The following is a 14,639-nucleotide window of genomic DNA, read 5'->3' as shown; positions in this document are numbered from 1 at the left end:
TCATTTGTGTCTACAGAACGGAGCACCCTCCTCGATGCCCTTCTTGGGATGTGGGTCATTTTGCTGGGTTGGCTATTTTTGTTGACTTGGCCATTTCGTTGGCCAGGTCCAAAGGCCAAGGGTTCAGACTGGGTACCGATTTATTCCTATGCATAGGAATCGTCTCAACGAAAAGTTTGCACCTGGGTAAACCAGAGAAAACCAGTTGTTCGAGGAGGGTTGCAGCTTGTCCTCTTGTGACTGTGTAGGGACTCTAAGCTGATTCCTCGTTCGACTCCTCTCTCCGATTCTGCCAGTCTCTCTCCTGCATCCCCCAAGGCCTAGTTAGGGCAAAGTCCGGGGGAGACCAAAGATGAGGAATCAGCTTAGAGCAGTGATGGTGAAACGTTTTGGCACCAAGTGCCGAAAAGGGAGAGCATGCATATGCACCTAGGCTGCAGCCCAGGGCACATGCACGCATCCAAAAATGAACTTCTAGTTTCAGCTACTGAACTTCCGGTTTCAGCCAGCTACTCTTCTGGGTTTCTGACATGCATATGCTCGCGACAATCAGGTGGCCGGCACGCATGCTCACGCAGGAAAACGGAAGACCAGCTCTTCTAGTTTCCAGCACTGCTGCATGCAAAAAAGGCCAGCTGATGGTTGCGCCCGCATGCACGCCAGAAATCTGGAAGAGGAACAGGCGACCCCACACACGCCAGGCGACATGGCTCCACATGCCACTTCGGGCACACATGCCATAGGTTCGCCATCATGAGCTTAGAGTCTCTGTGCCAGGGGTGTCAATCTCAAGGTCCACGAGCCGGATCCTTATATCTGCTTATATCTGGCCTGCGGAGCCACCTTGGGAACAGCAAAGGACTGGCCCGCGGTTCCTCTGCCAGCAAAATGAAGCTCGGGAGGGCCACCATCCCAAGCTCCCTTTTCACAGGCAGAGGGTATCAGGAGGCTGTCCCAGCTAAAAACAGAGCTTGTGGGTGTCACTGCGTTTTTGTATTTACCAGATGAGCTCTTATTTTTGAACTTTCAGACTTACCGTAGCTTGCCAAGTTCTTATCTTTAAGCTAACTGCACATGTCTACATTCTTTCACTTTCTTCTAAGTTTTCTTTGTTCTCCAGCCAGGAGAGGTGGCCGGGAAAGCTTTGCCAAGATGTAATTAATTAGCTAGTAAGATATTTTACTTTCTTTATAACAAATAAATGAGTTTTTCTTAGAAAATATATCTTCAGGTTTATTTTCTTAAAGTATACTTCAAGGAAATGGTCACGATCCATTCTCTAATCAAGGTGCAATTACCCAAAAGCAGAATGGGATTAATTGCCACCCTGACAGTGTGAGCCACACGCTCCTCCCCCCAAGCTCCATTTTCACTGGTAGAGGGTTGTAGGAGGCTGTCCCAGTCGAAAACGGAGCTCGGGAGCCCGTTTTCACTGGCAGAGCACTCGAGCCACCAAAGGCACCCCCAACACGAGTGACATCAAGCTGGCCACACCCCCCGCCTGCTCCCCGAGGTCAAACACAACCCCAATGCGGCCCTCCATGAAATCGAGTTTGACATCCCTTCTCTACGCAGGCACAAGAGGACGAGGTTCAATTTCCCCCTTGAAACGTCATTGAACCTTATCTAGCTTCACTTGGGTGCAGACTCTTAAGTTGAGAAGTTTTCCTATGCTTGGTGGTTTGACCAATCCATCAATCAGTCATTTTGAAGCCTTGGCATTTGGACCTTGGTTCTTTGTGGCCGACAGGAAGCTTGGTGTTGAAATGAAAAGCCCTACATTTCGATCCTTATCTGCGGGCCCCGATAATCAGACTGTATAACGCAGTTGCGCCTGGAACTGTCAGGCCTGGAAGCCATCTTTTTTGTTGGGTCTTCAGACCTGCCATATTTCCTACTGTGGGAAACTTGTTTGGGGGATTGTATGGAGGCAGGGTGATATATAGTCATAGTAACATTCCTTTCTCAGAGAGTCAAGGACATCTTGCCCTGCACCTGGATGGATAAAACTGGGAGGCATCTCCAATTGGGACGGCGCTTGGATTGGACCATGTGATGGACATGTGGGTACACGGGAAGGGTCTTGGGCTTTCTTTTGGGTGCAGAAAACCTGGAAGCTTTCAGATTCAGGTTTTCCCAGATGTGCCAATATGACATCTCTAATAAAATGTAAGTGGCTCCGTGGCTAAGACGCTGAGCTTGTCGATCGAAAGGTCGGCAGTTCAGTGGTTCGAATCCCTAGTGCCACGTAACAGGGTGAGCTCACGTGATTTGTCCCAGCTTCTGTCAACCTAGCAGTTCAAAAGCACGTATAAAAATGCAAGTAGAAAAATAGGGACCCCCTTTGGCGGGAAGGGAACAGCGTTCTGTGTGTCTTTGGCATTGAGTCATGCCGGCCGCATGACCACGGAGACATCTTTGGACAGCGCTGGCTCTTTGGCTTTGAAACAGAGATGAGCACCACCCCCTAGAGTCGGGAACGACTAGCACATATGTGCGAGGGGAACCTTACCTTAATAAAATGGAATTTTAAAGAAACTCAAGCCTTGGTGTTTCCTTTCGTTGGGGGGTGTTACTTGGAACCCTGACATTAATCTGAAAATTCAACCAGAAAAGGAGCAGAAGAATTCCATGTGAATCCTCAGCTTTTTTTAAGCTGAGAAATTACATCTGTCAATACAATCTGGTGTGAAGCTTGCCATTCCCTGGGAAATGGCTCGACGTCTTTTACAGATCTCGTGGCTGCTTCGTTTCTGATTACTTTTTTTTTTCTTATTACTAGTTAAAAAACAAACAAACTACTGTTCTCCTATCTCCTAGGTCTAGGAGCAAGGCATGTTCAAACAAGTCGATCAGCAAGGCTTATCTGCATTGGTTATATATTTCAGATATAGATATATATTCTCAGCTTAAAAAAAGACGTACATGTCCAAACATGTATTTAGTTAGGGCGGGAAAAGTTTGCCAAAACAAGTGTCAGAGTTCCAAAGAACACCCCCAACCAAATAAAGCTCTGAGGCCTGAGGTTCCTCAAAGTTCCAATTTATTAGAGATGTCATGTTGGCACATCTGGGGAAAACCCGAATCTGAAAGCTTCCAGGTTTTCTCCACCCAACTTAGAGTTCACAGCCCTGCCCCACACCCAGAAGTTCATCACATTGTCCAATCAACTCTTCACACTCCACCGGAGACAATCTTCAGGCAGTCTCCAACAGATGCAGGCAAAAGTCCTTGAAGACGGAATGTTGTGATGACTAACTTTCTACCGCTCCAACAACCACCTCCTCCCAACTTCCCCAGCTAAAATATGTGGCAGTTAAGAAGCCAAAAAGAAAATTGTCTTCCAAAACTGACAACAAAGGAGATCGTTTTGCAACTTTCAACATTTGAAGCTTGCGTACCGAAAGACACATACAGGTAACCCTCAACTTAAAACAATTCGCTCAGTGGCCATTCAAAGTTACAATGGTACTGAAAAAAGTTAACGTACAGCCATTTTTCACACTTATGACTGTTGCAGCATAGTCCCCGGGTCACATGATTGACATTTGGATGCTCGACAACTGAAGTCACATTTATGACGGCCGCCGTGTCCCCGGGACCACGTGATTCCCTTTGGCGACCTTCTGACAAGCAAAGTCACTGGGGGAAGCTGGATTCCCTTTGCAAGCGTGTTACTGACTTAACGACAGCAGTGATTCGTTTAACAATGGTGACAAGAAAGGTTGTAAAAGAGGGCAAGACCCACTTGACAAATTTCTCACTTAGCAACTTACATCTTGGGGTCAGTGGGGGTCGTAGCTGTATTAAAAGTGTTTCTTTGCCCATTTGTAGGAGAGGGGAAAAAATAGCAGGCCTGTTTTTGTATTTGTATGCAAATCTTTCAAAATCTCAAGCAGATGAAGACCTAAGATGAACTGAATTTAAGAGGAAGGAAAAAAGGAAGGAGGGAGGGAGGGAGGGAGGGAGGGAGGGAGGGAGGGAGGAAAGGAAGGAAGGAAGGAAGGAAGGAAGGAAGGAAGGAAGGAAGGAAGGAAGGAAGGAAGGAAGGAAGGAAGGAAGGAAAATAGGAGAGGAGAGAGAAAAAGAAAAAAGAAAGAAAGAAAGAAGAAAGAAAGAAAGAAAGAAAGAAAGAAAGAAAGAAGAAAGAAAGAAAGAAAGAAAGAAAGAGGAGGAGGAGAAGGGAAGGCAGGCAGGCAGGCAGGCAGGCAGGCAGGCAGGCAGGCAGAAAGAAAGAAAGAAAGAAAGAAGAAGAAAGAAAGAAAGAAAGAAAGAAAGAAAGAAAGAAAGAAAGAAAGAGGAAGGAAGGAAGGAAGGAAGGAAGGAAGGAAGGAAGGAAGGAAGGAAGGAAGGAAGGAAGGAAAGAAAATAGGAGAGGAGAGAGAAAAAGAAAGAAAGAAAGAAAGAAAGAAAGAAAAGAAAGAAAGAAAGAAAGAAAGAAAGAGGAGGAGAAGGGAGGAGAGGAGAGGGAGGGAGGGAGAGAGGAAGGAAGGAAGGAGGGAGGGAGGGAGGGAGGGAAAGAGAAGAAAGAAAGAAAGAAAGAAAGAAAGAAAGAAAGAAAGAAAGAAAGAAAGAGGAGGAGAAGGGAGGAGAGGGAGGGAGGGAGGGAGAGAGGAAGGAAGGAAGGAGGGAGGGAGGGAGGGAAAGAGAAGAAAGAAAGAAAGAAAGAAAGAAAAGAAAGAAAGAAAGGAAGGAAGGAAGGAAGGAAGGAAGGAAGGAAGGAAGGAAGGAAGGAAGGAAGGGAAAAAGCTCCCTAAATAACAACTCTCTTTCTACCTATTCAACATCTGAAACATATTCATTATTCGGGGGTTTCTTCCATGTCTTTTTTGCAAGTTGCAATTTTGCATTCTTGCATTTCGCTAAAAAAAAAACCCTTTTGGTGAGATATTTCTGCCTAAAAACCCTGATGAGAAACCAAGTTAAGGACCTATTCGAAAGACAGACTTTTGCACTGTAGAGAAACAGATACAAGGGGGGGAAACAGTGCCCTATTTTGATTTATAAATCCATATTACTCAGAATGGAATATATTACACCCCACTTACAAGCCAACGTGATTAAAAATGATCAGTTATATTTGGGGAAGCAAGAAAGAAACCCTGAGTCTCCCAAGGCATGGCACATCGATCTGACCAAAAGACAAGAGAAATTTTATACATAAAATACCCCCTGGGTCTTTAGAGACATTACAAATGGGCTGAAAACAAATCAGTAGACCAAGGAAGAAAAACTTGCATGCATTTGATGCCGGAGCGACAATGGTATTTATTTCCCTCCATGTAATTCGGTGCTCGATGTATAAACTCTGAGTAAAATAAATTAATCCTGATCAAGTTAATACTGAAAAGCCTCAGGAGAGATGCTGGCTTACTCACTCTTTTTTCATGCAGCCAATTTAAAGACTTTGGACAATTCTCGATAATTAGAGCAAGATTTTACTGGTCAAAAATTGAGTGTTACGCAATCACTTTGGTGTTGCTGGTTTTTATTGACGGTGTCTCAAAGGAGCTTTTTTTCCAAAAGACCATCGGACTTTCTTTGTTTTTTTTTTTGTTTTTTTTTAAGGCGTTTTGCTTCTCATGCAAGAAGCTTCATGGGTTTGGGAGATTCTGAAACTTCTAGGATGAATTAGGGGACTGGAGGATAAAATGTATGAAGAGCAGTTACAGGAACTGGGCCTGGCTAGTCTAGTGAAGAGAAGGACTAAGGGAGAAAGAATAGCAGTCTTCCAATATTTGAGGGGCTGCCACAGAGAGGAGGAAGGGGGTTAAGCTGTTTTCCAAAGCAACCGAAGGCCAGACAAGGAATCATGGATGGAAACTGACCAAGGAGAGATTCAACCTGGAAATAAGGAGGAACTTTCTGACAGTGAGAACAATCAACCAGTGGAACAGAAGTTGCCTTCGGAAGTTATCGGAGCTTCATCCCTGGAAGCTTTCAAGAAGGGACTGGGTTGCCATCTGTCAGAAATGGTGTAGGGTCTCCTGCTTGAGTGGGGGGGTTGGACTAGATGACCTTTAAGGTCCCTTCCAACTCTGTCAATCTGTTGAGAAGCGAAACGTCTTCAAATAAAAACAGAAGAAGTCCAGTTGCCTCTTGAAAAAGCACCTTGGAGACAACCATGACCTGGATGACTGAGAATCTCCAGAGACATATTGACGGCCTCCTAACCTGAGATCTACTGAGTAAGTTAGGCACGATTTCATTAACAAAATAGAGAGGAAATAATTGAAGATCAAGAAAAAAGGAAAGGCTTACGCTGGATGCGAAACGAAAAGGAAGAGCATGTAAAAAGACAGAAGAGCAAATTAAAAGTGCCATCGTGTAAAAAAAAAAAAAAAAACAGAGGCTATATTTTATAGACATTCTAATGAGGGACCTCATCTTCAAAATTACCAAGGAAACACAAGCAAAGTTTTTCAATGAAGCCATTAAAATGGGGGTCACGATCATTAAAGGATGCTGACTTAATCAAGTACATCTTTTTTTATTGTTATTATTAGGAGGTCTCTATTTCGTGAAGATGAATGGCAGATTGCGTTAATCAAGTAGCTATCAAGTTACCCAGCTTTCTTCTGATGGTTTTTGATAAAGTCAAGTTCTGTTTCTACAGGTTTGGTTGTGGGACTTAAATGATAACCATTCCATTGGATTTTGACCAACTTCCAGAGATGGGCTGCTGGGGGTTCGCAGGGATTCGGGACAACCTCTAGCTAAGATTCTGTGCAGTTCGGAGAACCCCCAAATCCCACTGCTGGTGGGCCCGGCCCCTCCCCTCCCAGTGCCCCCACGTGGCCCGTTTTAGATGCAGGTAAGTGCAGGGCATGCGCAGAGGCTCAGGGAGGGTGAAAAACAGGCCTACTGGAAGTTCCAGAGGGCCTCCGGAGCCTGGGGAGGCCATTTTCGCCCTCCCGGAGGCTCAAGAAAATCCTCTGGAGCCTGGGGAGGGAAAAAAACGCCCCCCCCCCCCGACGTGGTGCAGGAGGCCAACTAGGCCACACCCACCATGGCCACGCCCATCCAGCAACCAGGCAGAGAGCCCCTTGATAAAATTTTTGAAGCCCACCCAGTAGTGAATCCAATTTTTTTACTACCTGTTCTGTGGACGTGGCTTGATGGCGTGGTGTGGCTTGGTGGGCATGGCAGAGAAAGGGATACTGCAAAATCTCCATTCCCTCCCCACTCCTGGGGGAAGGACATTGCAAAATCTCCATTCCTACCCCACTCTGGGATTAGCCAGAGGTGGTATTTGCTGGTTCTCCGAACTGCTCAAAATTTCCGCTACCGGTTATCCAGAACCTGTCAGAACCTGCTGGATTTCACCCCTGGGCCCACCCCTGCCAACTTCAGAAGACAAAGGTCATCAGGAGTACAGGTTGTCCTTGGCTTTCGGTCACAACTGAACCGAAATTTTTTTGTTGCTAAGCGAGACAGTTATTAAGTGAGTCTTGCCCCCATTTTAAGACTTCACTTGCCATAATCTGTTCAATGAATCACAGCAGTTGTTAAGTTAGCAACCTGGTTGTTAAGTGAATCTGGTTTCCCCATTGACTTGGCTTGTCTGAAGGTCGCAAAAGGGGATCACGTGACCCTGGGACACTGCAACTGTCATAAGTACATGCCAGTTGCCAAGCATTCTGAATTTTGATCACGTGACCATGGAAATGTTGCAACGGTCGTAAATGTGAAAAAGAATCATAAGTCACGTTTTTTAGTGCTGTTATAACCTCAAACCAGTGATGGGTTGCTCCCGGTTCTGTCCGGTTCTTTAGAAACGGTAGTAAAAGTGGCGGTAGGCTCTGCCCACCCACCCAGACATCATAATTGACAATCTGCGCATTTTATTTATTTATTTATTAGTTTGATTTAAATGCCGCCCTTCTCCGGAGACTCAGGGCGGCTTACAATGCTTTTAAGCAATAGCCTTCATACTTTTGTATATACCTGCTTAGTAGGGCTTTTTGCCCCCCCCCCCCCCAGCTGTGTTCTATTTTAAACAAAGTCAGCTTATTGCCCCCACAAACCGGGTCCTCATTTTACCTACCTCGGAAGGATGGAAGGCTGAGTCAACCTTGAGCCTGGTGAGATTCGAACTCGCAGTAATTGCAGGCAGCTGGCAGCTAAATACTACTTTAACAGTAGTTTAGTCCACTGCGCCACCAGGCATCCTGTTGCGAACCGGTAGTAAAGGTAAGTAGAACCCACCCTGCCTCAAACAGACACTAAATGAGCTGTTGTAAGTTGGGGGCTCCTGAACTTCTAAGGGGTACGCCCAAGGATAGCTCCTGTTCACCCCTGCAGGGCCCAAGTTTATATCTCACTTTTTGGCGATAAGTTTCAAAAGAAAGTTAACATTTGAACAAGCTTTCAGATTAATAGCTACAACAGGTTACTTCTTGTTTGTATAAACCTGGAATTCCAGATTTTAAAATTTAAAATTGTAATTAATTAATTTAGTTAATAAATAAAAATAATTTTAAAAAAACTTTAAAAATTAAAGATAAAGAAGACTCAGAATATTATCGGACATGGAATAAATTTTATGAATGGATAGAGACGCAAAGTAGAAATGAGAGAAAGTAAGAGTATGAATGTTAATAATTGTTAGTATGGAAAATAAAGATGTATAAAACTATAACTATAATAAGGGATAAAAATGTAAATAAGCTAATGTAAGAAGAAATTTAGTTTTAAGTTTTTGGGTTATACTATTATAATTACTGGTATATTATTATTATTATTATTATTATTATTATTATTATTATTATTATTATTATTATTATTACTATTATTATCGTTATTAGTTTGTAGGTTAAGATTTACTATTTATTTTTCTTTGGTTATGCACTATTTGTAAATGTTATTTATTTTATTTTATTTTATTTATTTTGTCAAGCATATATAAGATAACAGGTAAAAGTATAAACATAATTTGAATAGATGAAAAGAGTAAGTAAAAAAGGAAAATTAGGACAGGGATGGGAGGCACGCTGGTGCACTTATGCACGCCCCTTACAGACCTGTAAGGGGCGTGCATTGTTATCCTGACAAGGCACTGTTTTTCAAAAAAATAAATAAAATAAAGTAATAAATAAATAAATCTGGAATTCAGGGCAGACATGGAGCTGAACACTTTGGCGTAACATTCAAGGAAAACAGCAGGCCAACAAACATGGTTTTGGTTATCTTGGCTGCTTTGATTCACCCCAGCAATGACCAAATCCACCATTTGATTCAATTTCTAAAGCACATACTTCTAACACTTACCTTAGGGTAAACTGATCTGCTAGAGAGCCACCGGTGAGAGAGACGTGAAACATGACAAGATCTCCTTCCTTGACTGGGCCAAGGGGCAAACAGAGGAGAAGGTTATTGTCAAGCTTCAGGGAGGACTTCTTCAGCTTGTCTGGAATCGGATAAAGAATAATATTGCCGATTCTTTCCATGGAGGCCATGGGTCCTTGGGCGTCCTCCTGGCCTCCTGGATGAAGAAAGCTCTCCAGATCTGGATCTCCTGAAGGACAATCTTCTTCCACTGCCGTGTACATCCAATAGAGAAGCTCCACGGTGATCCCTTCCCAGGAGTCCTCCATCTCTTGGTACTCTGAAGACAACGGGGGTCAATGGAGTGGACAGCTCTGAGTTGAACCAAGCCGGTGGGAATTCCACTTCTGCGACACATAACCCCAGGTGACCTTTCAACCGACAGCTGCCAACAACTACTCGGTCCTCCCGGGAAGCCACCAACCGTACACATGGTAAGATCTCAGCCGGGTCGTGGTCTTCCCAATCTTTACCAGCCACATAAAACAAAACCTGGACTTTGGGCCTGTTGGAATACACCGAGCTGTCCAGGATGCGGGGTTGTAACTTCCAGTGAAAAGTGAACCGGTCAGGGAAACCGAACAGAGGTGAGGTCAGCCACAAGTGCGGAGGCATCACCTGCTCCACAGCGAAAGGGCCGTAAGTCGCATTTAAGACAGGCAAGCGGGTGGTTTTGTAAACCAGGAATGGCTCCATGCGGGATTGCAGGCTGGCGTTTCTCACGATCTCTTGGTTGGTCTCTTTGAGGAAAAAGGACACCTCGGTGTTGGAGAGGTGGTAATTCACGGGGAGATAGACCGGCGAGCTGGCGAACCTTTGCAGGCTGTCGACAGTCCCACCTCGGCTCTCCACCACTGCAAGTAAAAGGGAGAAGAGAGAGAAAGGTAACTAAGGAGTAGCTTTTGCCTTAGCTTTCAGACTGTTCCCACTCAAAAAGAAGACAACCGATAACCTAAGCCACGGGTGTCAAACTCTATGTCAACTCGCAAAGCATCCCTGGCCTGCTCTCGAGTTGCCATAAGCAAGGGGGGGATGGGAAGCTGATGAAACGGCACGGCAGCCAAAGACAGATGCACATTCCAGACTTATCTCTCTCAAGGCTGTATCCCAGGGTTACCCACAGCGGCCGGGGGGAATGGTCTCTACAACTCGCAAAATTGTTCTGTTGGCAAATATGATTGATGACACACCCTCATCAAGGGGGAAGGGGGGAAACAGGGTCATGATTGGGGCGTAAATTATGTAGGGTCAGAGCTGGCTTCACTTGGGAACGTGCTGACATGAAGCTCCTAATAAATAACTGGATTTCTTTTCAAGCTTGGCTCGAGGCTCATGATTTAACTAGGGCATCCGTCGGAACCCTGATACTTGATTTCATTGAGGGCTGCATCAGGGTTGTGTTTGACCTTGGGGAGAGGTTGGGGGGTATGGCCAGGTGGGGCATGGCCAGCTTGATGTCACTCATGTCAGTGGCATCTATGGTGGCCTGAGTGCTCTTCCAGCAAAAATGGGCTCCCGAGCTCCGTTTCAGCTGCGACAACCTCCTGCAACCATCTGCCAGAGATAACGGAACTCGGGAAGGCTGCACGCAGCTCCTCCCAAGCTCTGTTTTCATTGGGAGAGGCATTGCAGGCCAGTCCTTCACTGTTTCCAGGGCAGTCCCACGGGCCAGATCTAAGCACCCTGTGGGTCTGATGAGGCCCCTCGGCCTTGGGTTTGACACCCCTGACCTAAGCCAAAAGTTGACTGGACCTTTCTGACAATGTGGGACCTATGGTTCAAATCTGTCCTCCAATCCATTATTTGCTACCGTTCGAACCAGATTAATATCCAAGAAACTGGATGTTATTCTGGAAGGGACCTTGGAGGTCTTCCAGTCGAACCCTTGCTCAAGCAGGAGACCCCATATCATTCCAGACAAATGGCTGTCCAATCTCTTCTTAAAAACCTCCAGTGTTGGAGCACCCACGACTTCTGGAGGCAAGTCATTCCATTGACTAATTGTTCCAATTGACAGGAAATGTCTCCTTATTTCAGGTTGGTTCTCTCCTTGATTAGTTTCCATCTACTGCTTCTTGTCTTGCCTTCTGGTGCTTTGGAAAATATGTTGACCCCCTCTTCTTTGTGGCAGCCCCCTAGATATTGGAACACTGGTATCATGCCACTTCTAATCATTTTTTTTCATTAAATTAGACCAGGGGTCAGCAACCTGCGGCTCTAGAGAGATGAGAGAGAAAGATGAGAGGGAGAGGGAGAGGGAAAAAGACAGAGAAAGAAAGATGGGAGAGAGAGAGAGAGAGAGAGAAAGAAAGAGAGAAAGAGAGAGAGAGAGAGAGAAAGAAAGAGAGAGAGAGAGAAGGAAAGAGAGAGAAAGAAAGAGAAAGAGAAAGAGAAAGAGAAAGAGAAAGAGAAAGAGAAAGAGAAAGAGAAAGAGAAAGAGAAAGAGAAAGAGATGAGAGGGAGAGAGGGAGGGAGGGAGGGAGAGAGAGAGAAATGGGAGGGGGAGAGAGAGATATACCTGTTTCCCACAGAAAAGAAAACACCTGGAGCCACAAAATCTGGGTAGGCATGGCTGGGGGGAGGTCATGTGATCGGGTGGGAGTGAATGACATTGAGTTGGCCACGCCCACCCAGATATTGTGGCTCCCGGTGTTTAGTTTTCTGTGGGAAATGGGACCCCTGAATTAGACCTTCAAAATGTCTTGCAGTAAAATATCTCCATGGCTAACCACCACCATCCCACAAAACTCTGCCTCCTCCCACAAAAACCAGTAAAAATACCATTAAGAAATGTCCATCCATCATGGACAGCCCATCGGTCACCATGAGAACTGTCAGCTTCTCAAATCAGTCAGGTTACAGTAAGTTGGGCAAATCTAGTTAAGGAGAATTTTAGGCGTCAAAACTAAAACCTCTGACCCCCCAAGACCCTTCCCCAGCAAAACTAACATTGGATGGGAAATTAGAGATCTAAGACCTCACACCTTCCCAAAATGAGAAAAGAAAAAAATAATAATACAGATGCTGGTGGTAGCTAAGATAAGAAAGGGAGATTCAGAAGTTGAAGGCCAAACTGGTTGGAGAAAGAAGTCAACTTTTCCAAGATGGCTGCCTTTCCGTTGTATACAAACTGCAACGCACTATTTTCACACTCACTCCAGCGGTAGGTTGCTCCCGGTTCGCACCGGTTCTATAGAACCGGTAATAAAACCGGCGGGAGGCTCTGCCCACCAACCCCGACATCATCAGAACACTTCTGCGCATGCACAGAAGCTTCTATGCATGCGCAGAAGACCGCGTGCACGAGCAAAGCAAGCAAGCGCAAGCGGTCCCGTTGCAAACCGATAGTAAAGATAAGTAGAACCCACCCCTGACTCACTCCAATATCATTTTGACTCGTTCATTCTTTTTTATTGCTATTATTATTGTGCATCGCACAGGCAGCCAGTTGTTCAGAACTGGATTTCGCCTTTTTGTCTACCCGTTGAGTCCTTTCCAAGGACCTGGGATATAGGCAAATGTGGATGCTTGATGGTCTTACTGTTAATACGATTATTATTATTTTTTATGATTAATTGGCCTGTTTATTGTCAGTCGCCCACCTAAAAGCTACTTCTCCTTTCTAGATATTGCCCCTATCTACTGAGGCAGTATTCCTGTTTCTGCCCTTCTTAATGAGGCACTTTTTAATGTCTAAAAAAGATCTGCTGGAAGGAACTAATGAGAATTTTCCAGGATGGTGCTAAGAAAAGAAAATTATTTTTCAATGCAATTCATAGACACTTTGGAACAAACTCCTTTTGTTACAGGTTGTAAGCAGGGGTGGGCTGTTAGGGGTTTGCAAGGGTTTGGGAGAACCTCTAGCTAAGATTCTGTGCAGTTCGGAGAACCCCCAAAGCCCACTCCTGGCTGGCCCGCCCACCCTGCCACTCCCAGGAGTCCCCACGCGGCCCTTTTTGGATGCAGGTAAGTGCAGGGTGCACGCAGAGGCTTGGGGAGGGCGAAAAACGGGCCTACCAGAAGTTCGGCAAGGCCGGAAATGGGCCCATTTCCAGTCTCCAGAGGGGCCTCTGGAGCCTGGGGAGGCCATTTTTGCCCTCCCAGAGCTCGAGGAAAGCCTCCTGAGCCCGGGGAGGGCAAAAATGCCCACCCTGCCGTGGTGAAGGAGGCTGGCTACACCACACCCACCATGGCCACACCCACCCAGCAACTGGGCAGAGAACTCCTTGCTAAAATTTCTGAAGCCTACCCCTAGTTGTAAGGTCCTTAACTGCAGAGCAAGGAAGTGATAGTCCCACGGACTGTCTTTAATGAGTCATTATGCCAAGAATTAGGGCTTTCAGTTAAAAATCTTGATACCTGGAACCCAAGCTTTCCTATATTAGTGAGTTTGCTAAGATACATAGCCTTTTTGAACTTTTTGAATCTCTTTTTCCTAGAAGGTTAGCAAGACTAACAGTGGGCCTGAGAAGTCTTGTGTAACAGGATCTCCAAGTTGCTAATTGTTTATGTTAAAAGAGATTCCCTTTTCTTTCCCAAGCTCACAAGTCTGTTCTAATTTTGGGTGACAAATAGAAGGAATTTTCCAAGAGGCCCAAGAATCAATAGGCTTTTAAAGAAGTGTCCCTATGGAGTTTGACAGTGTCTCCACCGAGTTTCTAAAATCAAACCGACTTTCCCAACTGAACAGAAACCCAAAGCTGAAATATTAGGTCCTTTCACAGCCATTCTTGCACTTCTGGCCAGTTATTATTGTTGTTTTTTTTAAAAAAAAAAATCATTTCCAATGAAATGATTTTTCAATTCCAATGAAAAGAGGGAAGCCATTTCAGAGATGCAATTCAAAGATTTGATTTAGATATTGACTTATTTCTCACATTGGTTCAAATCACTAGATGAAGCAGATCTGTTTTCCAAACCAAACTTTAGGAAACCTGAGGGGGCATCCTCAGATTTTATAGAACTCATGAACCTAGCTGACAGAGGCAGTGCCTATCTCAGAGGTATTCAGCCGGTTGTGACCGGTATTCAGCCAGTTTGGACCGGTATTCAGCCGGTTCGGACTGGTATTCAGCCAGTTTGGACGAGATTGCCTGAACCGGTAGCAGAAATCACGGGTGGGCCTGCCCCTCCCCCCAGGTCCTCCCGAGCTCCATTTTCCCTGGCAGAGGCACTGTGGGCTAGTCCTTTGCTGTTTCCAGGGCAGCCCCGTGGGTCATATCTAAGCACCCCATGAGCCAGATTTGGCCGCTGGGCCTTGAGTTTGACACCCCTGCTCTAGAGCAGAGGTAGGGAATGATGGCCCCTTTGTG

General features: G+C 45.4%; 1 protein-coding gene across 1 annotated transcript in view; it reads right to left on the bottom strand.

The window, feature by feature from the left end:
* Window positions 1–14,639, bottom strand: part of LOC139321820 (transmembrane protein 132B-like) — a 259,956-nt gene that overhangs the window by 187,396 nt on the left and 57,921 nt on the right. The window contains 2 exon segments of the mRNA XM_070950725.1: window positions 9,271–9,620; window positions 9,622–10,181. Of these exon segments, the coding sequence (XP_070806826.1) occupies window positions 9,271–9,620; window positions 9,622–10,181 (910 nt within the window).

The sequence above is a fragment of the Pituophis catenifer genome, unplaced genomic scaffold (genome assembly GCF_029215685.1).
Source record: "Pituophis catenifer annectens isolate HBS135680 unplaced genomic scaffold, rPitCat1.0.hap2 SCAF_10, whole genome shotgun sequence".
NCBI lineage: Eukaryota > Metazoa > Chordata > Lepidosauria > Squamata > Colubridae > Pituophis > Pituophis catenifer.
Note: the sequence above shows the minus strand (reverse complement) of the source record. Positions and strands in the feature narration are given on the sequence as shown.